Genomic DNA, 26045 nt, shown 5'->3' with positions numbered 1-26045 from the left:
CTCTGTGAGCTCAAGGGCAGCCAAGGCCAAAGAGTGACACCCTGTCTTAGTAGAAAGACAAGACAGATAATTAAAACCCAAACAAAACCAAACACAGTGGCCAATGGCAGAGACCCAGCACTTAGAAGGCAGGAGGATTGGGAGATTAGGGCCAGCCTCATCTATACAGAGAATTTGTAACCAGTCTGGGCCGCATGAGAATCTATTTTTAAAACAAAACAAACAAAAAACAATTTCAAGGGATCCAACAGACAGATAGTCACATACACTCTTCAAGGAAAACATTCATTCACACAAAACAAAATGAAAAATTTAAAGTCCAAAGATGTTGCGAACCGCACTAGTCCCACGTTCGGGTGCCAAAAATGTTGGGGCCTAGGCTGGCCCACTTTGGGCAGCCTAAAATGTTGAGGCCCTCTCCACTTCATGCTTGGAGACCAGATAGAGTGTGATTCAATCCTGTTTATTCTTCAGTCTCTCTTCCTAGTCCGAGTCCCAAGTCTTGAGTTCCTAGTTCCTCGTTGTTCTCTTCCGAGTGTCTAATGTCTACTCCTACTCCTAGTGTCTGAATCTCTGTTACTACAAATTGTTCTCCAAGTTCTTCTCTCTAAAGTGTCTGATACTCTGATCTCTCTTCTGTCTGCCTCTCGCCTTTATATGTCTCACTTCTAAGCCATGCCTTTTGGTCACGCCTTTAAGTCATGCCCTTAGGTCTTGTCTCTAAATCTGATCTCTAAGTCACACCTTTAAGTCACACACCTTTAATCTCACACACCCAAGGAAAGTCCTGGGTATCTAAAGCAAGGTGTTATCAGAATGTGCTCAGCTGTTGTAGGTTATTATAATACAAGTCTCATGTCAGGGTATATGGCTCAAGATGGCTGCAAAGCTGATAGCCGCTTTCTGCTAAAAGTCAGCTCCCAACACAAAGAGAAGAAAGGACAGCTTACTGAGAAGTTAAGCAATCTCAAACAAGGGCAAACACATGGGCTTGTGTCTATAATACAAGCACTTGGGAAATGGAGGCAGGAGAATCACCAAGAATCACCAGGCCTGCTCTATAGAGAGAATTCCAAGCCAGCCCAGTCTACAAAGTGAGACCCTCTCTCAGAGAAGCACAAAGAGAATTTACACATTTATAAACAGTCTATAAAAATCCCACAAAGTTTGTTGAATAATCAAAGTTCTCAGATGGTATTTATTGTTGTTGTTGTTTTGTTTTTCAAGACAGGGTTTCTCTGTGTAACCCTGGCTGTCCTGGAACTCACTCTGTAGAGCAGGCTGGCCTCGAACTCAGAACTCTGCCTGCCTCTGCCTCCTAAGTGCTGGGATTAAATGCATGTGCCACCACCGCCCAGCCAGATGGTGTTTTTTGAATGAGATTATGTGTGTGTTTTGGGGGAAGTTAAAGCCCAGAGATAGAATGTTAAGTCTCTATTTCTGAAGACTCCATGCACCATGCACTTCAGACACTGTAGGCTTAATTTTTTTAGAACCTACTTTTAATAAGGGTTCTTAAATGTTTTAACCTTTCTTCTAGCCCACCACCCACCAGAGGTAGTGGAAAGGAAAAGTTAATAAAGCAAAGGAGGGGGTGGACCTGTTTAGAAATAGTTCTTTGGAGCAAATCTAATCTTCGGTGTCAAGATATCAGTAGCTCAGTTTTCATGAATCAGCAACAGCAGCTCAATTCACTTGTAAACACCATTCATGAATCAGCCACCACAGGTCCATCCAGAAGAAACTGAGAGGCTTTGCTGTATGCTGTTTAGAAGTAGTTCCTCGGGGTGATTCCAATCTCATTTTGTCAGGATACCAGCCATCCAATTTAGTAGTGTCAGGATAGCAAACACGAATCAGCAGTGGTAGCACAACCCAGCAGAAACAGCCAGGCCTCTGCCAAATCAGCAGGAACGAGCAGGAGTGACCAAGACCAGTGGAGACACCAGCAGAAGTTTCCCAAGTCTCTCAGTGAAGTGAAGATCAGCAAAGACCATGATGAGCATTGTAAAGCTAGCCATGTAAGCACGTTGTCATTCTCCGTTGAGTCCTATTTATGTTCCCTCCAAACATCATGTGTCCCCCATAGGTCTTGCCTCAGCACAGCACAGCATTAGTCTCTCTCAGTAAAGCACTACGTGAGTCTGTGTCAGCTGACATATCCAGAAACTTCCACTTACTCTGTCAATTGACCTGAGTCTGAGGAAGCCACAAGAAGCTGCCAGAACACAACCAGAAGATTTTTGGTGTGTTTCTCTCTATGAACTCATGACAAGTAAAGTCATGACCAGCAACGAATGTTAAGGTATACCAATACCATCCACCATTGTCACTGTCCATTGGGCTATATTTATATTCCTTCTTAATATCATGGATCCTGTCACATGTCTGCTTTAGCAAAACATCCTTTCATCTGTGTGCTGCAACAAAACATCATTTGATATAACTGACTTTCCAAAGAAACCAGAAGTTTCTACTTCAGGACACAGAGCCCAAAGGCCCTGAGCAGGATTTGACCTGAAAGCCTCTTCCCTTAGGATTAACTTTCATGGAACCAGAATGTACCCTGAAATCTTCCAGAGGAGAGAAACAACCAACAGCCTATCCAGTTACCATACCCATGAACCACAACAGTGACCACCATGGGACAGTCACAGTTACCATACCCATGAACCACAACAGTGACCACCATGGGACAGTCACAGTAAGAATGAAGTAGTGGCACACATACCTTAGTGGTAACCAACAGCTCTCTAACTGGACTTATGACTCACCCAACAAGAGGGAAATCACAATTGCTACTGGAAACCTAGCCAACTACCCAGGGCTAGTGAAGTCATGCAACTTAGAGAACCTACAACCACCACTTTACTAAAACAGCCTAATCTCTAACTATTTCTGAGCATTTGTGTTTATACCCACAGGCAAGTGTAGTCTTCAGCCCTCACTTCTCTTTGTAATAGACAAGGACCATTACAGAAAACTATAACTGATCACAATACAGAGTTGTGGAGCCCAGTTCCAACAGATACATCTACATCACAACTTCTGCACCTAAGGCTCAAGGATCACTGTGAAAGAAGATAAGAGCCAGAGGATCAGGAAGTGTGTTGTGAGATTGTGTCAGAAGCTACACCTATGAAGTCTCACAAGCTTGACTGCCTGAGCATGACATGAACAATACACATGCTAACATCAAAGGGGTAAAGCTCACGAGGCCCCATGATTGTTAATAATCATATTCTTGAATGTGGCTGCATTAAGAAATTCATAACTAGGGCTGGAGAGATAGCTCAGTAGTTAAGAGAGCACTGACTGCTCTTCTGGAGGTCCTGAGTTCAATTCCCAGCAACCACATGTTGGTTCACAACCATCTGTAATGGGATCTGATGCCCTCTTCTGGTGTGTCTGAAGACAGCCACAGTGTACTTACATACATAAAATAAAATAAATAAATCAAAAAAAAAAGAAAGAAAAAAAGAAAGGAAGGAAGGAAGGAAGGAAGGAAGGAAAGAAAGAAGAAAGGAAGGAAGGAAGGAAGGAAGGAAGGAAGGAAGGAAGGAAGGAAGAATAATTCCACTGGGAAGTGGTGGCTCATGCCTTTAATCCCAGCCCTTGGGAGGCAGAGGTAGGTGGAGTTCAAGGCAAGCCTGGTCTATACTGTGAGTTCCAAGACAACCAGGTCTCCCCAGAGAAACCCTTGTCTCGAAAAACCAAAACAGAAAAAAAAGTGTTAAAAAAAAAAAAAAAAGAAATTCATAACCAGACTTCCTAGTCATATTTCCGGTGGTGACTCAAGAAAGCAATCAATTCCTATAAGATGCCTAAAGCTAACTTGAGGAACATAAGGAGCCAGCCCTCTGCTGCTAGATCCAAGGGCTCAAAAGGGGGTTAAATGGGCTCCAGTTAAATGGAGCAGAGAGGATGAAGTGCTCTGTATCATTGACCTCTATTCTACCTATAGGCCTTCCCCCCCACTCACTGAGAACTCAGGTGACTTTCCTTCTTCAACCAGCAGTATGGCCCAGCAGGAGACTAGTGTGACCCCAACCCTTCCATTAAACACTTTCAAGCCAGAAGCCAGTTGCTTCCTTATACCAGCTGCCTTTGCAGCTGTCTGGGACTTTTTAAAGAAAGCTCTTCAAAAATCTTCAAGGAAGATCTGAGTGACTCCAGTAATCCCTCTGCATAGAAAGTGTCTTTGATTTGAGGAAATGAGCTATCTTGCTGACATCACATGCTATACAAAGCTGCTTTTATATCATCTCTGGTTTCATAGTCCCCCAAGTGGCTATGGTCTCTGGAGACCCCTGGCTTGACCTTAAGGAGGTCAGCTCTCCCCCAGAAAATCCAGGAGATTCTTTTAGGAGACATTCCTGGAGCAGTCATTTTTGGTCTGGTCTGGTCTGGTCTGGTCTGGTCTGGTCTGGTCTGGTCTGGTCTGTGTATCAGAGTGCTGTGAAATGCCATGGCTGTTTCTTTCTCTGAACCGTAAAGGAACTTAGTCCTCTGTCCTTCATTGAGAAAGCCAAGGAGACACTGGCAAGATTATAGTTATGTGAATATGTGTATGTTGGTATTTTTTTAAAGATGTATTTTGTTTTTCGTAGGTGCGTGCACACTCTCGTGTACACATAAGCCAGAAGAGAGGGCTGGCTCTTTGGAGCTTTGTGAGTTATCTGATGTAGGTGCTGGGATCTGAACCCCAGCTCTCATGGTGGAGCAGCAAGTGGACATCTGAGCCATCTTTCCAGCCCCACATTTATTACTTACTCGTTTATTATGTATTTATTCTGGGGTGGAATCTGGGGCTTCAAGCATGCCAAGCATGTACTCTACCGTTAGACTGCTCACACACTCAAGCACATAGTTATTTTAATAGAGGCCAGGGTTTTTCATTGTTTTGTTTTTCTTAGAGACCAGGTCTCTATAATTTTTCCTGGGCTGGAAATTGCTGACCTTGAGATTGGATTTTCCCAAGTGTCGGAATAATGGAGCTGAGCCTCCAAGCTCTACCAGTGGTTTTTGTTGTTGTTGTTCTGCTTGGTTTCTCTAGACTTGTTTCCCTGTGTAGCCCTGGCTGTCCTGGAACTCACTCTGTAGATCAGGATGGCCTCGAACTCAGAAATCCACCTGCCTCTGCCTCCCAAGTGCTGGGACTAAAGGCCTGTGCCATCATCATCCTGCTCAATGAGTTCGTTTTTATCTCCACTTTACACACTAGAAAATGGGGATTAAAAAAAGAGATAAAGGGCCTGGGGTCAGGGTTGATTTCAGGAGGAGCTGGATGGAGGTAGTGGATCAAAATATATGTACAAAACATTACAAAAAGCAAATAAAAATATACTTTTTTTAAAGCAAGATAACTGATTGCTACAAGGTAATCTGTGGTTCAAAGCGACGTGAGAGTTAGACTTAACCTTTAGGCAAGCAGCAGGCTACCTACAAAAGAAAATACCATGACTAATGGGGTCCAAAGCATCATTCGCTGAGAAAATTGGAATCTCAGTCAGTAAGGAAAAGAGAAGGTCAGAATCTCACATTTGAAAAATGTAATTATTTGGGCTTTGTACCTTCTTTTTGTTTTTAAGTCACCCAAACATCTAAATAATGATGATAATAATTATTAATTAATTAATTAATTATAGTTTTCCTTTTATTAAGTCTTTTTTGTATTTACTCATTTTACATCCCAATATCAGTCCCCCTCCTCCCAGTACATCTTCACGATAGTCCTCCCTGCATTTTACCTTCCCCTTCTCTTTAGGGGAAGCCCCCCGCTTGGTGTTACACACACACACTAACAATATCCTCCCACCACCTGGCACATCAAGTCCCTGAGGTGCTAAGTGCATCCTTTCCCACCGAGGCCAGACAAAGCTGACCATTTAGAGGTATGAGATCCACAGGCAGGCTGACAACAGGCTCATGGACAACCCAGGCTCCAGTTGTTGGGGATAACTGCATGAAAACCAAGCTACTTATCTGCTATATATGTGCATGTGTCCTAGTTCCAGCCAGTGCTCACTCTTTGGTTGATGGTTCTGAAGACCCCCAAACTCGGGAGACCCTTACTCAAGTCTCGGGAAGTCGCGACCACCCACAAACTCCAAGACATCATACCTGGATGCAATTAGCAGAGGTTTATTAGGGAAGAGAGCTGGCAGCCAGCAGCCAAACTGCACACTCGTGCAGGAGTAGAGTTTGACAAAGCCAGTCAGTCTGAGGAGGGTTTTTAAAGGAGTAAACCACAAGCCAGGGGACTGGGAATCGGGGTGAGGGGTTGTCAAGGATACATAACATAAAAATAGTGGGACATTTCAGAGGAACTCACCCTAAATGATTTAGAGTCATGTGAAAATCACTCTGCACACTCATTCTTCTCAAAAAATATAGTTTTACCATGTCACTGTGCCCTACCCTGTCATTACCAACTATTTCAGGTTAAATATTTCTCACTTTCTCCAGTCACAGCCCCACCTAGATGACTTGTATCTTTTTTGTGGTTAGGAATGTGTCTTCCTGCTTTCGGGCTTTTCCCACCCACAGGTGGGTCTACTCCCTGAGGCTTGAGGAATGTAATCCAGCAAGTGTCCTCTGATTCAGGGATAATGTCCTCCACTCGGAGTGTGTCCCGGGGCAGTGAAGGCCTGAAATCTTATTTTCAGTTCCGCATTCTGGAACTTGCACTTTTTCTGCTCAAGTCTAAGGGCAAAGAAAAAGTCTACATATATTTCATAAAATGGTCTTATAATTTTTCACTCTACAGTTCAGTCTCTGGGTGTCCCAAGCCTCCAGGTTAGTTGACTCTGTTGGTCTTCCTGTGAAGTTGTGTCTTCTTAAGGTTCTTTAATCCTTCTTCTAACTCCTTGAGCTTCATCAACTGTTTGACTGTGAGTCTCTTTATCTCTTTCTATTAGATGTTGGGTAGAGCCTCCCAGAGGACAGTTAAGCTAATCTCCGGTCTGCAAGCATAACAGAGTATCATTAATGGTGTTAGGAATTGGTTCTTGCCCATGGGATGGGTCTCAATTTGGGGCAGTCATTGGTTGGTCATTGTTGTTGAGACAAATCTGCTCTTAACAGCTTCCCATTCATGGATTCAAAGAAGCAGCTGAGCATCTTTCCTCCAGGTGAGGCTGTACATTGTGGCTAGGATGCCACTGGACAGAAAATAGCCAGTCTCTCCGGCAGACCTGTACTGTTCTTGAAACAACACAATTTACAGGTTAGGACAGCTTAGTTCTGCTGAGACAGAATAGGCTAGTCCTTAATATTCCTGTTTCTCAAAGGTCTGTCAGATGATCCTGGGCCAGAAGGCGGAATACTGATGCTCCAACTTCCTGACTTAACTGGGGCTGTGTCAGTAGGCAGCTGTCTCTACAAATTGTCTCAGTTCTGGAAGTGTAAGACTCTTGTGAGCCTTAGCTTATCGGAGACTCCCTGAGTGAACCACAAAGAGAGGTGAATCGATGCAAAAATAAGAGGAATTTTAATGATCCAATGCATTGGGGTCATTCTGTACCTGAATGAGAGGTGGCAACCCCAGGCAGCCCATTGGATCAGTTTTTTTACAGTTTAAGGGGTGGACTAGTGAAACAGTGACTAGGCACAATATGATTGCCAGAACAGTCTGACTTTTAAACTGATTGGTCTTTGGGGAATGAGGTGGCAAGGACCTTCCTTGTCTGTAGATGGCAAGGGTAGGTCTGTCCTTCAGAATGTGTCTAAGTGCTCTGGGCCTTCCCCACCCGCAGGTGGGTTCCCTCCCCTGTGTCCTGAGGAATGTTAATCAGCCTCTCCCTCCTCTGATTGAGGAATGTTAATCCAGAAAGTGTCCTCAGAGGGAGGAATGTTAATTAGCCTCTCACATGGGGGGAGGGGGCAAGTGTTCCAAAGTTCCTCTTCAGAAGCTGTGTTAGGCTTCCTGTATCTTCAGATAATGTTGGTCATTCTCAGATTTCTGACTGGTGTTGAAAGATTACTTATAGTCTCATAGCCAATCCAGGCTATTTACATTGAGAGAACAGATTGGAGAGGATGGTTTTCAGATGGCATACAATCTAAAGTCAGAACATAAGTCAGGTGTAGAATTATAAGTCTCTTAAGATAGATGGCAGCACTCCTTTTTATTGACAGTAATGTTGGACTAGGTGTTAGGGTCTATCTTGTACTTTATAAATCACAAAATGGTAATAGTTGTGCTCAATTTATATCTGAGATAAAAGTCTTTTAAGTGAACAGAAAGGGGGAAGTGTTGTGGATGGGCCTGGTGCTGTTTGTATTCTAATGCTAATTCCACTTTCCAGGATGGGGCTAGGGACATGGGATGAGTCATGTACTCAGGACTTCTTGTGAACCATCCCCTAATGAATAAAGGAGCCAATCACCAAGGTAGTAGGAGGTGGGACTTGCAGTTTACAAGGAGGAAGAGAAGAAGGAGAGAGTGAGGGGGCTTTTGGAATGGGGATAGCACTTGGGCAAAATGTAGCTTCTAGAGTCTCCCAGTTTCATGGCGGATCCTTGCAGATCTGCCACCAGAGGAATCAGATTTACAAGGTTTACAAGATTAGGTTTTAGTGTTGAACCCAGAGATTGAGTTACCATTGTTTCTGAGCTAAGTTTGTGTGGTGTTTTTCTTCTCCCTGAGCGTGAGTTTGTATGATGCACCCAACAAAGGCCGTGGGGGTTTGAAGCATGGTAATGATCAGCCAGTGGGAACTCATCATCGAGCTGGGTGGTAAGATTTTGGAGCTCTGGAGCTCCAGCTACAACATGGAAACTTGGCGGGGTCGTGGTTCTTTTCTAATACCTCCCGCAACAGGTCATTCCCTCAGTCTCTGCTCTTTGTCCTTGCACATCTTGTAGGAGGATACACTTTGGATCTGAAAAGTATAGAAAATTCTTTAAAAGGTATAGAAAGTTTTCTCTATGTCCCCTAGAGCTGAGCCAAGAATGTAGGCCAGCTGGTTCCAGGAACTAACTAACCACAAAGATGCAAGTCATCTGGGTGGTTCCAGGAACTAGTTGACTACAAGATGAATGGTTGAGCAAGATTTCATTCTTGAGAAAAAATGTGTGTAGAGGATGTTTTCCACATGAAAAATAGTGGGACTTTCCACTATTTTTATGATATGTTCCCTTGGTTACCCCCTCACCTCCCTTGTTTGTGGCTTTTCCCTTTAAAAGTCCTCCCCTCCCCAGGCTGCTTTGTCAATTCCTCTGCTCCTGCATGAGTTATGAGTTGACCATCAGCCGGCTGATTCCCAGATTAAAGCCTCTTGCTGTTTGCATCTAGATCGGTGTCTTGTGAGTTGTTGGGTGGCTGTGACATCCCAAGACTTGAGTGAGGGTCTCCCATCTTGGGGGTCTTTCAGATCAAAGGTTGCTTTCTTATCTCTCCATTGGGAGTCCTGCTTGGCTACAGGAAGTGATCACTTCAGATCCATATCCCCCACAGCTAGGAGTCTGAGCTAGAGTTGCCCCATAGACCTCTGGGGCCTCCCCCAGCCCAGGTCTCTGGCACACCCTAGAAATTGCCCCCTCTATGGCCAGTCTCCCTTCTCTTGCCACCCCTCATATGGTCTACCCTCCCTTTCCATCCCCTCTTTCACCCTGTTCCCTCCTTTCATCAACCTCTGATATCTATTTTGTTTTGCTGTCTGAGAAAGATTCAAAATCCTCCCTTGAACCCTCCTTGTTATTTGGCTTCTTTAGGTCTATTGATTATAGCGTGATTATCTTGTACTTTATGGCTGTGATGGTTTGAATATGCTTGGGCCAGGGAGTGGCACTATTAGGAGGTGTGGCCTTGTTGGATTAGGTGTGGCCTCTTTGGAGGAAGTGTATCATTGTGAGTGTGGGCTCTTTGACCTTCATCCTAGCTCCCTGGAAGACAGTCTTCTCCTGTCTGCCTTTGAATAAAGAACTCTCAGCTCCTCCAGCCCCACATCTGCCTGGACACTGCCATGCTTCCGCTTTGATGATAATGGACTAGACCTCTGAACCTGTAAGCCAGACCCAATTAAATGTTATCTTTATAAGAGTTGCCTTGGTCATGGTATATGTTTACAGCAGTAAAACCCAAACTAAGACAATAGCTAACATCCATTTAAAAGTAAGTATATACCATGCTGTGAGGATCGGGTATGCTCAAGTGAGGAGTGGGTGTGCTTGAGCGAGGAGCAGGGGCGCTCGAGCTCTGCTTCTTGGCAGTTTACACACGGTGCATTTTTCCCTAACTGAGCCACAATGTGCAGACTCGCTGCTATGCAGGATCGGGCTGTTTGAGGTGCACCAATGAGGCATGCCCACGTGGCAGGTGCTGATTGGGACAGGCAGGGGTATAAAAAGGACAGCCATTAAGAGAGATAACAGAAGACCACCTAGAGAGATAGGAGAAGAGCCTCCCGAAAAAGAGGAGAGTACAGAAGACCAGGGAGATAACAGAAGACCATCCAGAGAGATAGGAGAAAGGCATCCAGAGAGAGGGGAGGACAGAAGGGCATCCAGAGAAAGAGAGATAAGAAAAGGGCTTCCATAGAGAGAGGATAATAAAGGATCCTAAATAAAACTGCGTTGAGAAGAACTCCGAGTTGTGTTGTTCCTGTCTGCTGGTCGAATAGAAAAGCGACAAATGGTGGCCCATACAGAGAAAAGTTCAGAACTCAACTCAGTCAGGGCAGCTAGCTGGTAAGTTCCCAGGTAAGTGGGACAAAAGAAAGCTCTCAGTTCAGAGACTATAAAGTTCCCAGGCAAGTGGGACAAGTTAAGTTCTCAGATAGGAGACAATATAAGTTCCCGGTTTTGGGACAAGTTAAAAGTGAAAATATAAGTTCCTGGTTTTGGGACAAGTTAAAAGTGAAAATATAAGTTCCCAGTTTTGGGGCGAGTTGAAAGTGAAAGTATAAGTTCCCAGTTTTGGGAGGAGTTAAAAGTGAAAGGAAAAGGCACTCGGATACCAACCACAGAAGTTTTTCCAGGAGTCAGTAGAGATACAAGGTTACCATCTTTGTTTCTTCCCCCCTCCCCCTATTAGTATCTATCGAAGGAATGAGATCAGCAAAAGTTTGGGTGTTTTTAAATTGGCTTAAGAAAGGTTAGTGAATTGATGCACCCCTCTTAATTTTCAGTAAACTTTGGTAAGAAGAACACACTGTATTTCTTTTTAAATTGCATCAAAAATAAAAGGCCCTTGTGCTTCTAATACTTGATTTTAAGACAAACATTGCATCAAGCAAGAGAGTGAGAGTTCAGGTCATGTGTTCACATTGTTAAGTCAGACTGTTGTAGTTTGGAAGTCTCACTAGTTTTAGACTGCAGAATGATAGTTTACAGAACAAATGCTTGATGATGCCTACAATTTTATTATATCCAGTCTAAAGACAAAACAATTAGTCATAGCCCCAGAAAAGGTACAAAAAGGTAGTGTTGTTGAGTACTTGGGAAGTAGGATATCAGCCAAATGGATAGTTCCCCCAAAGGATTCATATTCGTACAGATGTCCTGCAGACATTGAATGACTTTCAAAGATTATTGGGAGATATACAATGGGTAAGACCGTACCTTCGCTTATCCAGCAGGCAGCTACAACCATTGTATGATATCCTACCTGGTGATCCAAATTTGAATTCTCCTAGGCAGCTCACTGAAGAAGCTAGGGCAGCTTTACTGCTGGTTCAACAAGGTATACCATATACAGCTGCTCAACTTGAAGTATTGATGGCCACTGTGGATGATTGGGCAATTTTGAGGTCTTTCCATGGATCACCCATAGAAAGCCTATGTTCCTCCCTGCATTCTGGGGAGAAGGCTTGCCATGTCATTGCTCATTGTTTTGAAGCCTGGGAAACCTGGGGCATCCCTAAATGTTTAAAGACAGATAATGGACCGGCGTACACCTTTACTTCCTTTGTGTCCTTTTGTTATGCCATGGGAGTTCACCTTAACCATGGTGTTTGCCTTATAATCCTCAGGGGCAGGGCATTGCTGAATGGGCACACCGCACCCTAAAGGAATGTCTTCTTAAACAAAGAGGGGGAAGAGCCTCTGGCCATAAGCCTAGAGAGAGAGTGGCTGTACCCCTCTTTACCCTAAATTTTTTGACTCTGGATAAGCAGAGACGGTCTGCAGCTGATCGCCATGCTGATCCCGATGCTACCCATAAAGGCATTGTAATGTGGAAGGACATATTGACAGGAAAATGGAGGGGCCCTGACCCAGTATTGGTATGGGTGAGAGGGTCTGTTTGTGTGTTTTCTCAGGATCAACATCAGCCAATTTGGGTTCCAGAAAGACTTACCAGGGTTATACAGCAAGAAGACAGGAATGGAGATGCTAAGAAAGACTCTTCTGCTGATGTGGATGCTACCAGCAATAAGGATCAATGCTAGTTTTTATCACCTTTGAAAGCTCAGTATTTCTTTTATAAGTCATGCTAATAATCTTTTCAAAAGCCTTTCTCAGTTTCTTACAGGAAATTGATTGAGAGAATTACGACAGTCCATTGTTACCAGAGTGGACACCTCCCTGGCCTCTGGATTGACCAGCTGGACTCTTCAAGCAATGTCCCACATCAAGGAGTGGGTGGGAATCGGGGAGGTTGCTATGTGCCTGGTCCCCATCAGTTAGTTGCCTTGCCTTTTGGTGCATGTGTCAGATGAAAGCCCGACAGAAAAACATCTCAGAACAAGCGTTTGCAGCAGTGGAGATGAACAGTCTCCTCAAGTGTGGCTTGGCATGCTAGAGAGGTAGTCAATGATGGGTAAGACTCCTAAGACAGGGACGAAACCAAAGCTGTCTGACTCCCCATGACGGGTAAGGAGCGTTGCTTGAAAGGGGCAACCAAAATTAATAAATAAGGGGGAATTGTGAGGAGCGGGTGCGCTCGAGAGAGGAGCAGGTGCACTCGAGCTCTGCTTCTTGACAGTTTGCGCACCATGCGTTTTTCCCTAACACAGCCACAATGTACAGACTCGCTGCTACGCAGGATCGGGCTGTTTGAGGTGCACCAATGAGGCATGCCCATGTGGCAGGTGCTGATTGGGACAGGCAGGGGTATAAAAAGGACGGCCATTAAGAGAGATAACAGATGCCGGGCAGTGGTGGTGCACACCTTTAATCCCAGCACTTGGGAGGCAGAGGCAGGTGGATTTCTGAGTTCGAGGCCAGCCTGGTCTACAGAGTGAGTTTCAGGACAGCCAGGGCTATACAGAGAAACCCTGTCTCCAAAAACCGAGAGAGAGAGAGAGAGAGAGAGAGAGAGAGAGAGAGAGAGAAAGAGAGAGAACAGAAGACCACCTAGAGAGATAGGAGAAGAGCCTCCCGAAAGAGAGGAGAGTAGGACCACCCAGGGAGATAACAGAAGACCATCCAGAGAGATAGGAGAAAGAGGAGAAAGGCATCCAGAGAGAGGGAGGACAGAAGGGCATCCAGAGAAAGAGAGATAAGAAAAGGGCTTCCATAGAGAGAGGAGTAAGTGTAAGTGTCCTTGTGGGATGGTGGAGCATCTTTTGGGAATATACCCAGGAGTGGTATAGCTGGGTCTTCAGATAGGACTATTCCCAACTTTCTGAGAAATCACCAAATTGATTTCCAGAGTAGTTGTACAAGTTTGTATTCCCACCAGCAGGGTAGAACAAGGTTTCTCTGTGTAGTGTTTGATGTGTGTAGACCAGGCTGGCCTTGAACTCACAGTGATACACCTGTCTCTACCTCCCAAGTGGTGGTATTAAAGGGATGCTCCACCACCACCTGGCCATCTAAATTATCTTTACAGGGGACACTGTATCTTCCACAGCACTGTAAGGGTTATTAGTCAGCTTTGTCACATCTTTCTGAGGCAAGACAGAATGAAGGGACATTGGAAGGAAGGGAACCCTGGATGAAGTCTCTCTTTTTCTAACAGTAAAAAATTCTAGAATAGCAGGTAAAGGTGACTGCCATGCAAGCCTAGCAACCTGAGTTTGAACTGAAACCTACTGTGGTGGTCATTTCCAGTTAGCTGGATAGCCTCTCTTAGGCTCCCTTCATGGTGCCAAGCCTCAATTTCTCTGCATGACTCCTCAGTACTGGGCTGTCAACTACAACTGAGGTTGTACTGTCACTAGTGGTCTTTTCTGGCCTCTCACAGTGCCAAGCCTCAGCTGCTCTCCATGACCTCTTCATGTCTTCAAAACCAGTACCACCTGGGTGACTTTTACACATTACCAAGTCCAGTTGAAGCACAAAATACAACCTTGGTTATCTCTGGAACACAGCTTCTTTGTGCATTCAGAAAACATTTCCCAGAAGATTTCACCTCAGTGATGCTGGTCTCTTCTTAATCAGAAGAAATTTCTTAGCTCTAGCTAATTAGCATCAACTGTCCCAGTAGTCTCTTCTATTCTTGACTCTAAAGCCAGAGCCACATGGCCGGAGCTGCCAAGATCTGCTGCTTGCTGGGGCTGGAACATGGATGGATACTTGTCAATTTGACACACAATCAAATCTCCCTTGGTCCAAAGGGGGAAGAAAACCCCAACCAAGCCATAATAACATCATAATGCCTAACATGATTTAACTCTCCATCATACAACTCCAAATGCATGAGTTTAGCTGGGTGGGATCTTGCCCCAAGATCACCACTCCCTTAATTCCATTTAATATCCTTGAACACAGGATTTAGCTTCATTGCACTTCCTGGTGCCCTTTTATTACTTAAACCTTTTGTGGTTTTTTTTTTCTAAGCTTGCTATGCTTGCTCACAATGCTCTTCATGAGAGTAAACCAGAGGACAAAGCCTAAGCTGGGCTTTTCTGAGACATCCTTTGTCAATGCAATTAATCAAAATCTCTTTACTTTATCCTCAGGTAGATTCTTTAGAAAAGGGCAAAAAACAGCCACATTCCTCACCAAAATATTACAAGGACACTCTCTAGGCCATATACTAAAATTCTTCTCTTCTGAAACATCTTGAGCTAGGGCCTCACAGCTCAAATTGCTCTCAGCAAGAATGTCTTTCATATTCCTACTTGGATGGCCCTTTAAGCTCCACTTAAAGCATTCCACTGCTTTCCAAAGTCCCCAATTCCACATTCTTCCAAACAAAAACATGGTCAGGCCTATCACAGCAATACTCTAATCCCTGAAAACCCAAGATGTTTAAGATGTCAGATCCATGGGATATCTGCAAGAAAAGCTGCTATCAGGGAGTGGAACCAGCCCAAGAGAAAGACATGTGTTGCAGCCATCAAAGCTGAAAGGAGTTGGACTTCAGACATGGAGATGTAGAGTTTGAAGTTTGTCCAGTTGGGTTTTGGTCTTGCTTTGTTTCACTATTTCCTCACTATGAGGTTTTGGAATGGTAATGTATATCATGTGATGGAGGTATGTGATCTGCTTATTGATTTTGATTTTATAGGGGACTACAGTTAAATTATTGGATGAATCTCAGAAGAGATTTTGAACTTTGGATTTTTAACATTGTTGATAGTGCTGTAGACTATGGGGACTTTTGAAGTTGAACTAAATGTATTTCTCATTATGCTATGGCTACGGATGGCCCCCATAGACTCATGTGTTTGAACAAGCCTATGGGGGCTAGGGAGTAGAATGTGGTAGTTTGAATATGCTTGGCCCAGGGAGTGGCACTATTAGGAGTTGTGGCCTTGTTGGAGGAAATGTGTCACTGTGGGGGTGGGCAAAGAGAGCTTCTTCCTATCGGCCTGGGGATGCCAGTCTCTCCTGGTCACATTCAGATCAAGATGCAGAACTCTCAGTTCCTTCTCCAACACCATGTCTGCCTGCATGCTGCCATGCTTCCTGCTATGATAATAATGGACTGAACTTCTGAAATTGTAAGCCAACCCTAGTTAAATGTTGTCCTTTATAAGAGTTGCCTTGGTCATATTTCTTCACTGCAATGGAAACATAAGAAAGACATCTACTAAAGGAAAAAGGAGAAAAGTCACTGAGAAAAGTTTTCTTATGACATCCTCAGCATGGCATGTGCCTCCCCACACATCATACACAGACACACACAAAATGTTTAAAGATTTAAAAAATTCCACACAATTAAAAAACTGCTGTGAAGATTGACTATATAGAGACAATATTCTTTTTTTATATATAGAAGTATTTCAAATAAGAATGTTAAAATAGAACCAGGTGGTGGTGGTACACACCCATGCCCACAGTTGGGTGTATACTTTGTTTTTCCTAAGAAGCATTAGCACTCATGCTTAAAACTGTTAAAGGACTGGAGAGATGGCTCAGTAGCTGCTGCTTAAGCATGAGCATCTGAGTTCAGATCTCCTACTGTAAAAAGCTAAGTATCTGGTCTTGGAAGGCAGATGGGTCAGTAGATAAACTACTTGGCACACAAGCTTGACCAGAATTCAGATCTCCAGTGCCCAGGCAAAAAGTTGAATATGGTGAGCTATAACCCCAGAGCTGGTGAGACAGAGACAGAGACAGAGAGCTGGATCCCTGTGGGTTACTGGTCTATTCAATCAGTGAGCTCTACATTCAGCAAGAGAAAGCTGCCTGAAAAATAAGGGGAAGAAGTTATTAAGGAAAACACCTAATAGCAATCTGGAGTCTATACAAGTACCCCACCACAAACATGTATGTTTACACAAACATAAATAAAGAAGAGGCCAGAGATGGTACAACAGCTAAGAGCGCTTACTGTTCTTGCAAGGGAGTTAGGTTTGGGCCCTAGCACGTACATGTCAATTTACAACTGCTTGTAATTCCAGCTTCATGGGATTCAACACTGCCTTCTGACTTCCACAAGCACCAGATACAATGTAGTACACTTACATACATGAAAGCAAATACTCATATACATGAAAATAAATAAATATTTAATAAATACTTTTTTTTGAGACAGGGTTTCTCTGTGTAGCCCTGGCTGTCCAGGAACTCACTCTGTAGACCAGGCTGGCCTTGAACTCAGAAATCCACCAACCTCTGCCTCCCAAGTGCTGGGATTAAAGGTGTGTGCCACCACTGCCCGGCTTCTTTTTTTCTTTTTTTAAGATTTTATTTATTATTTTATATATATGATGATTACACTGTAGCTGTCTTCAGACACACCAGAAGAGGGCATCAGATCTCATTACAGATGGTTGTGAGCCACCATATGGTTGCTGGGAATTGAACTCAGGACCTTTGGAAGAGCACTCAGTGCTCTTAACCACTGAGCTATCTCTCCAGCCCATAAACACAATTAAAAAAAAAAAGTTAAAGGAAATGAAATCTAAGCAGTAGAGAGATGGCTCAAGCAGTTGAGAGCACTGGTTGCTCTTCCAGAGGTCCTGAATTCAATTCCCAGCAACCATGTGGTGGTGGCTCACAATCATTTGTAATGGGATCTGATGCACTCTTCTGGTGTGTCTGAAGACAGCTATGGTGTAGTCATATACATTAAATAAATAAATAAATAAATCCTTTTTTAAAAAAAAGTTAAAGAAAACTAAATCTAAAGGAGAATGTAGATTATGGTCAAATGGACACACACACTAGTCATACATTTTACTATATGTGAATTATAGACCAATAAAGCCCCAGGGTAAACATTTTATAAGAAATATTTGGTGCCAGGTGGTGGTAGTGGTGGTGCATGCCTTTTGTTTCAGCACTCTAGAAATATCCTGAGAGACATGCCCAGAGGTGATTACAAATCCAGTCAAGTCCACAATGAAGATCGGGGACAGATGAAAATACATAACATACTGTTTTGTTTGTTTTGTTTTTGTTGTTCGAGACAGGGTTTCTCTGTGTAGTCTGGCTAGTTGTACTGGAACTCACTTTGTAGATCAGGCTGGCCTCGAACTAAGAAATTTGCCTGCCTCTGCCTCTCAAGTGCTGGGATCAAAGGTTTTCAACATGATGCCCAGCTCCATATACCGTGCTTTTAACAAATAATAGGTTGAGAACCATAATATATTTCTTTTTGTCCCTAACTGTCACATCCTGATTTTCTCAGAATGCTCCCAGTTTTTGTATCCCAAGTTCCATATCTCAGGAGACTAATTAGTCCAAGTTAAATCAGAATAACTATGGAGATGAAACTCACAACCATGAAAACCTAACCATCTTGGGAGGCAGAGGCAGGCGGATTTCTGAGTTTGAGGCCAGCCTGGTCTACAGAGTGAGTTCCAGGACAGCCAGGGCTATACAGAGAAACCCTGTCTCAAAAAACAAAACAAAACAAAACAAAATGAAAGAAAGAAAAGAAAAGAAAAGAAAAGAAAAGAAAAGAAAACCTAACCATGTCCTGGGAGTGGCCAAATATGCCTACAGCCCCAGCTACTGGAGAGGCTGAGGTAGGATTGTTTGAGCCCAGGAATTCAACGTCAGCCTGGACTACATATTGAGACCCTCTTCTGAACTGAACTAATGAAGACAAGAGACCCAAATCATTCAGTAACATGTAGGGAACCTTGGAGTTGGACTACTCTGGCTGCCTTGAGAGACGTGCGTCATAGTTTTCTCAGTTAGAGTCCATGGTTCCTGGGGCACTGGGTGCCTTTCAGTTCCTGAGAAAGAGGCACTCCTTCAGGCAGTGAAGCATTCAGGCTGCTCTGTGTTTTCACTGTGTTTCTTAAAAGTCGACGAAGCATGCAGAAGTTTGACAGGACAATTGGTCTTAGACATTAATCTTGTATACTCTGGATAGCTTGCAAACATCATTGTATTCTGTCAACTACCATTGTACAGATCCTGGCAAACACCATCATACTCTGTTTCTGTATATGAAAAGTCTTTATATTAAAAGGGTCTAAAAAGTCTGATTGCTTGCAATAAACTTGCCACAGACTCAGTCTTGCTGTGACCCCTCCAACCTGTGCTTGCTCAAGAATCATTTCTCACCAGCCATATCAGGTAATCTTGACCCAACAAGTAAGCACTGGCACTTACAATAACATCCTCACTTCTTCTATATCTCTCCACAAAAAACTAGTTCTGCTGATTCAAAAAAGGGAATGACTCCTAACAGATCCTGAATCCCTCCAAATTAAAAAGTAACAGGAATCCTAATTGTGGTGCCTCACATTTGTGATCCCAGGACTCATACTTGTGAGGCTGGAGGAGGGCACAGGCAGGAGGTTTGTAAATTAAGGTCAGCCTGGGCTACAAGAGATCACATGTTTCAAAAAACTAAGAAGAAGAAAGAGGAGGAGGAGAATGAGGAGGCAGAGGAGAAGAAGTAGAAGAAGAGGAAGGGGAAGGGGAGGAAGAAGATAAAGAGGAAGAGGAGGAGGAAGAGAAGAAGTAGAAGAAGAGGAGGAGAAGGAGGAGGAAAAGAAGAAGAAGAGAAGGAGGAAGAGAAAGAGGAGAGACAAGGGGAATTATTAAAAGCAAAAACCTTATCCCGTAAAATACTCTAAGAAGTACCAAAGTCAACTCAGGTGTCAGATAATTGATAGTGAAAATTGAGCACTACTCTTAGTTGGTTAAATATCATCCATTTGGAGGTCACACAGTTGGGTAATAGACCATTAGCTTTCCAACAGCTTTGCTGTGGATAGCACCTGATATACAGATTATATAATTGCTTAGAGACAGGAATCCTTGTACAGCCTAAGATGGCGTTGACCTCCATCTTCCTCCATGGGCCTCCTGAGTACTAGGGCTATAGCTAAACTCTACCCTCCACACCTGTCTTGGTTGATGTCAAATGAAATAAAGAAGCTTGGCGTGGCCAGGTGTCATGGTACATGCCAGTAAGCCCAGCACCAAGAAGGCAGAAGCAGGAGGATGATGAATTTGAGGTCAGCCTGGACTACATGGAACGGTAAGTTTCAGGTGAGCTTGAGCTGTGAGACTCCCAACTAAGCCAAACCACACCAAAAGTTTGTATCTGTCTTCATGTCATTGCAAATTCTCTTAGGGAGAGGTCCACATGGTGAGAAACTTTGGGAGCCTGGTTTGTTAAACAGTCAATCGGGAAATGGTTATTCAGTTCAACAACAGGGGAAGAATAGAAAACTACACACGGTCATCCGAGCAGAGCTTGGAAATGGATCACTCATGAAACGGCCTTCAGCCAGGAACTGTCCATCCAACTGCACTGGCTCCAATTTCTGAGGAAAAAAAAAAAGGTTTTGTATTTTAAGCTGTTGGTTTTAAAAACATTTTTTGTTTATGTGTATGTGTGTGCCTCTGTGAGTTAATGCTCACCACATTTGTGCAGCTGTACTCATGTACTCAGAGCCCAGAGGCCATCAAATCCTCTGGAACTGGAGTTGTAGACAGTTGTGAGCATCCTGATGTGTGCAAAGTTGCAAACACAGGTCTTCTGCAGGATCAGTAAGTACTGTCATCTCCACCCCCTTAAGTTGCTCAGTTTTTAGGACAATTTGTACAGACACAGATACCTAATTTAGCAGGTAAATGTAAGTGAAGAAAAAGGGTCTAGCATGCTGGCTAATTTTCGGTCTAGCATAGTGGGTAACTTTCTTTAGCAATTCTAGAAACCGCTATGACACGGTCTATATCAACGGTACTCAACCTTCCTAAGGCTGTAACCCTATTCTACAGTTCCTCGTGCTGTGACTCCCAAGCATAAGACTATTTTCATTGCTACTTTATAACTGTAATTTTGCTACTGTTATGAACCATAATGTAAGGGATCCCAATCCACAGGCTGAGAACCTCTGTTCTATGACATGCCTCTGTGTAATGTCCAACAGCATCTTTTGATAAAAGTATTTTGCCAGAAAGATTATTCTGTTTTCTTGTTAACCTGGCTCTGAAAAGTGAGTTCTAAAGAGTGGCTTTTTAGCTTTGAACACTTTTCCGATCATTAGGAAGGAATCCTGGGAATGATATATTAATAGCCACTATTTGTACACTTTCCTGCCTTAGAAGAGTCTGTCTTGCTGGGCAATGGTGGCACATACCTTGAATCCCAGCACTGACTGGGTAGGCAAAGGCAGAGGGATCTCTGTGAGTTTGAGGCCATCCTGGTCTACAGAGAGCAAGCTAATTTCAGGACAGCTAGAACTACACACAGAAATTCTATCTCGAAAAAAAAAAAAAGGTCTGTTCTAATTACTGTTACATTAGTTTATTTTGTGTGCACGTGTACCTGCATGTGCACTCCCGTGGGTGCCATGGAGCACTTGTAGAAGGTCAGAGAACAACTTGGGGATTGAGGTCAAAGGTCAGTTTGTCAGGCTGCAAGTACTTTTACCTGGTGAGCCATATCAAAGGCCCTTTTCTTCTTCTTTTTTAAACACTCAAGTTTCATCAGCTTTATGGCTCTAATCTCCTCCTCTTCTGTTCTCCCCCTTCTCACTGTGGGACCCAGGGTCAGCTGGAATTCCTGGGCTCCAGTGATCCTCTGGCTTTGGCTTCCTAAGCAGTGGGAAGGAGGCTTGTGCTCCACCACACCCAGCTTAGGCTGCTATTTAACCAACTGTCATCAAGATCACCTGTTTAATAAAACTTAATTCCTACAAGTTTGTCATATTCCATTTTAGCATGTTTTTATTGATCTGCTCACCAAAACCCAACAGACCTGTGAATCAGCGAGCAGTCATCTTTAAGCTAGATTCTTGGTCAATGATTTACTATAACTTTTTCACTGAGTTTAAAAGTTCAGTACTTGGACTGTAGAGACATTGAGCAGGTTAAGGCACTTGCCACCAAGGCTGACAACCAGAGTTCAAGTCCTTGGGTTGCACATGGTGGAAATAGAGAACTGACTCCTCAAAGTTGTTCTCAGATCCACATGAGGCCCTGTGGCATGTACAAGCTCCTCCCCAATCAATCAATCAATCAATCAGTCAATCAATCAATGTGATTTTTTAATCATAGTGCTTCTGGGCATGGTAGTGCATACCTTTAATCCCAACACTTAAAAGACAAAAATCAGGCAAATCTCTTTGAGTTCAAGGCTAGCCTGGTCTACACATCTAGAGAGTTCCAGGATAGCCAGAGAAAATGATGAAGTCAGCCTCAAAACAAAAACAAAAAAACAAAACAATCAAAAAAAAAACCCCTAAAAACATAGCACTCAGTATCCTGGTTTATGTTTTGTACAACTTGTCTAAGCTCCTGACCCATTTTTTGTGAGTTGGTGATAAGTATAACTATAAAATGTCAAGTTTAGCATTTAATGTATATGAAATAACCATCACATTAACTATGTTCTTTAAAAATTACTTCATTTATTATGCATGAGTGCATTGTGGCATGGTTAATGTTTGGAGGTCAAAGGGCAATTTTGGGGAGTCAGTTCTCTTCTTCTACCTTGTGGATCCTGGGTATTGAATTCATGTCTTGAGCCTTGACAACAACCCTACATCAAGTGAATTCTCTTTATTGGGTATTTATTGAGATAAACTGTAGCAACAATAAAATCGGGGAAAAAAATATGGCCAGTTGTGATCCCAGCACTCAGAAGCTAAAGTTGGAGGCTTCCTGTGAGTTTGAGACCAGCTTGGCCCACAGAGTACATTCCAAGTCAGCCAGTTCTGGACAAAAACAAATACCCCAAAAAAAACAGAAAAACCGAGGTGGGCTTCAAATTTCCAAGTGCTGGGATCACAGGCATATACCATCTGTTCTAGCAACAACATAAATGGTTTGTGTGTAAATGCATGTGTGTGTGTGTGTGTGTGTGTGTGTGTGTGTGTGTGCATATGTATGTATGCATCCCTATGGAGGCAAGAGGACAACTTCTGGTGTTGTGACTTAGGTGCTGATCATGCATTTAAAAAAAATTAGAGATTTATTTTTACTATTTTAAAATTATATTTATGTGTGTGTCTGTGTGTGGATATGTGCATATGAGTATAGGTGCTCACAGAGTCCAGAAGAGGGTGCCAGGTACCTTGAAGCTGGAGTTACAGGTGAGCTACTTGAGATGGGTGCTAGGAATTGAACTGGAGTCCTCTGGAAGAGCAGCCAGTGCTCTTAAGCACTGAGCCATGTTTCCAGTCTATGGTGTTTTATAAAAAGATAAGGAGAGAAGGAATATGTTTGGTGGATGTGCAGTCAGGTGTGGGGGAAGAGGGTACCTCTGTGGGCCCATGCTGAGGCATCCCTTCCCCCCTGAGGGACAAGCCATAGAATAGAATAGAATAGAATAGAATAGAATAGAATAGAATAGAATAGAATAGAATAAATAGTTTATTCAGGGCATGGGGAGGGGAGCTGAGAGGGTAGTAGAGAAAGAGGAAGGTAGAGAGATAAAGAGTAGAGGCCAGCCATGAGCATGTGGAGAGAGAGGCGGGAGAGAAATGGGGAGAGGGGGAGAGCAAGAAGGCAAGAGCAACAGAGAGTGGAGGGGGCAAGCAGCCCCTTCTATAGTGAGTCACCCTTTCTTTGAGATTAAGGTCACTCTCACTGACCTGGAACTTGTTAAGCAGGCTAGGCTGATTGGCCAGTGAGCTCCAGGGATCTGTCTGTCTCTGTCTCCCAGCACTGGTATTACAAACCTATGCTACTATGCCCAGCATGCATGCATTTATTTATTTATTTATTTATTTATTTATATAGCACCTCTCTATTATAAATCTCTGGCGGCCCTGGAATTCACTAGTAGACCAGACTAGCCTAGAACTTGCAGAAATCCATCTGCCTTCCCCCCTTCCCCCAGACCCCTATCATCCACTTGTCCAAGATGCTTTTAAAATTTCCCAACTAAATAGCTTATTCAGTTTTTTTTTTTTTTTTTTTTTTTTTTTGGACCCAGAGGCTATTGAGCGGCTCTTGGGGCTTTTCAAGGCACACAAGAAAGGGACAAAAGCTCAAACCCACTTTATTTGAACTTTAGGTTGAATTTTACACTGACAAGCTTATGTGACAGTTTCTACTAGTCAGAATTTAGATCTAGAACCATAATCAACATTTATTAATGAATAAATCATTCTGATATCTGATAGTGTTATGGAAGCTGGGGTACCACATGGAGTTTCTGTGTATTTTCTTTCATAAAGCTTTCTAACTTGGAGATTCCAAACAGTTCCTTTTCCATCTCAGTAAATATGAGGTTTCTATTAGTAGCTGAAGATCTTCTTTTTCTCTTTCTCTCTCTTTAAATTCAAGTACTGATTTTGTGCCTTATAGATACTGGCTGTGAGGACACCACTTGGAATTTAGCAGTAAAAAAGACATAAACGGTTTCTTTTCCATTCTCACACCTACTTTGTTGTGATATAATTCACATACTATACAGTTCACCAAGGCGTGCAATTCAATAGTTTTACTATATACACGGAGCTGTACTTATATCACTCACTAAAAGAAATCCCAGTAGCAATGATGTCACTTCTAATCCCCGCCCCTGTGAAAATTTGCAGGTCAAATAAATGGCTCACATCCAAGTGTCAGGAGACAAAGCAAATTACTGTTGGTAAGGGTCAAAATTGAGGCGGGTCTTCCTGGCCACCTGCACCACTAGTGCCCTCATGACACTATGGCATCTTGTGATCTATTGGCGCGCGCGCGTGCGTGCGTGCGCATGTGTGTATACAAAGCTTTAAAAGACATACAGCTTCCGGTAGGGAACCGCAGCGTGCTCTACCTGAGAACAAACAGCCAGGCAACACGTCCCGGGCCACACCCATGCCCCAGAAGCACGCAGGAAGACACCGACTTCGCGCTGGCGCAGACTCGGCTTCCGATTGGTCAAGCCTGCCCGAGGGCCCGCCTTCCGCATGCTGTCTAACCTAGGGTCACGATCTTCGCGAGCAGCTGCGCGGGCTGAGCCCAGAAAGCGGCCTTCAGCTGGTTCTCGGCCGAAGAAGACTAGGTCCTTTGGTGAGGCCAGGCCTTGGGCTGTTCTAGGAGGCTCACAAGTCATTCTTTGTCCGTTTTCCGCAGAGGAGGGCAGGGCCTCGTCTGCTCCCGCCCCGGAAGCGGAAGTGCAGGCGTCAGGGGGTTCTGTCCACTGTGAGCCCGGCCCGTGTGGCAGCGGTTCCTCTCGGTAATTCTATCGTGCCCTCTTGCTGCTAGCTGTCGCATTCACCATCTCACCATGCTGTCTCTAGACTTTCTAGACGATGTGCGGCGGATGAACAAGAGGCAGGTAAGATTGGCAGCCCCTTCTGCCAGGGTTACTCTGGTCCCTTTGCCGTTGCGGGGGCCCCGCGGACTTCTGAGCCGGATTGAGGGCCTGCGTGGGTCGATTGCCTGTATGGATCATTTCTTTCTTTGCAGTCTGTAGCCAAGGCCTCTTTGCCCCCATTCATAGAACCAGAAACGGGGGACCGAGAGGGAAGGCGAACCCCTGCGATCCCTTCCTCCCAAGGAGGCAGGGGAGTAGGTGAAAACTGTAGGGGGCTTTGTAAATAGGAGTTTTGGACACTATAAGGCGGCAGACTTGACCGGTTCTGGTAGGGCTCAGGGGATAGCCATTGCAGGTCCCACATGAGCCGTTTTGTTGCTTTCATTGTATAGCCACCTTTCAGCCCAGCTAGACCTCGGTGGACTTCATCCATTTTAACTTGGGTCACTCTAAGCTCAGAGTTGAATCTATTATACCACTTGTGTGTCAGTTTCCTTAGCACAAAGGTGACAGTCCTCAGAATCTTTGATGACAAATGACAGTGGGACAGAAATCTTGAAATTTAAGTCTCTAGATTTTATCCTTAAATCTTGCTCTCTGGCCTTCTAGCTCTTGTGCTAAAAGGTTCTGAGAACACTGTCACCTTTTTGTCACCTGAACCAAATGTTCTGGTAGCAATTGACCTTCCCTCCCCTCATATCTATCTCCCTCCGCCCCCCGCCCCCCTCAGCATTTTGGTATTTGGTATTTAAAGATTTAAAGATTTTTTTTTAGAATAGGACATTTGTTTTGCACTGTTTATAATTATTACATAGAAAAAGTAGGCCTGTCTCTTCTTAGACATGCCTACAAAATTGTGAGACATTCCAGTCAGAACAGCTTCAAGGAGTAGCTGTCACTTAACTGGCTTTTGTGTGTATGGACTTGTATTTTGGTGTCAGGGATCAATCCCAGGGCCTTGCATTCATCACAGGCTACCAGAGCCGCACTCCCTAATTTTGAAAGACCTTATTTTTTATTACTTAATTTTGAGACAGAG

The 26045-nt window shown here is 43.8% G+C and overlaps 2 protein-coding genes across 3 annotated transcripts in view; one reads left to right on the top strand and one right to left on the bottom strand.

Moving 5' to 3' along the window:
* Positions 1–6171: 6171 nt before the first annotated feature.
* Positions 6172–24802, bottom strand: LOC143442796 (uncharacterized). The gene is made up of 3 exons (XM_076936748.1): positions 24524–24802; positions 19986–20072; positions 6172–6965 (listed from the first exon to the last, which is right to left on the bottom strand). The coding sequence occupies exons 1-3, from the start codon at positions 24800–24802 to the stop codon at positions 6954–6956; spliced, it is 378 nt and encodes a 125-aa protein (XP_076792863.1). The 3' UTR covers positions 6172–6953.
* The window catches only part of Sec11a (SEC11 homolog A, signal peptidase complex subunit), a 28528-nt gene continuing 27175 nt past the window's right edge, over positions 24693–26045 (top strand). Inside the window, exon 1 of one of the 2 annotated variants that reach the window (XM_034524922.2) lies at positions 24693–25027. In XM_034524922.2, coding sequence (XP_034380813.1) covers positions 24977–25027 — 51 coding nt within the window. In that variant the 5' untranslated portion in view covers positions 24693–24976. The remainder of the gene's footprint in view (positions 25028–26045) is intronic. The other variant, XM_034524930.2, reaches the window with a different exon arrangement.

This window comes from Arvicanthis niloticus, chromosome 1, assembly GCF_011762505.2.
Source record: "Arvicanthis niloticus isolate mArvNil1 chromosome 1, mArvNil1.pat.X, whole genome shotgun sequence".
In the NCBI taxonomy this organism is placed as follows: domain Eukaryota; kingdom Metazoa; phylum Chordata; class Mammalia; order Rodentia; family Muridae; genus Arvicanthis; species Arvicanthis niloticus.
The sequence above is the reverse complement of the archived record's forward strand: the minus strand, read 5'-3'. Positions and strand labels throughout refer to the sequence as shown.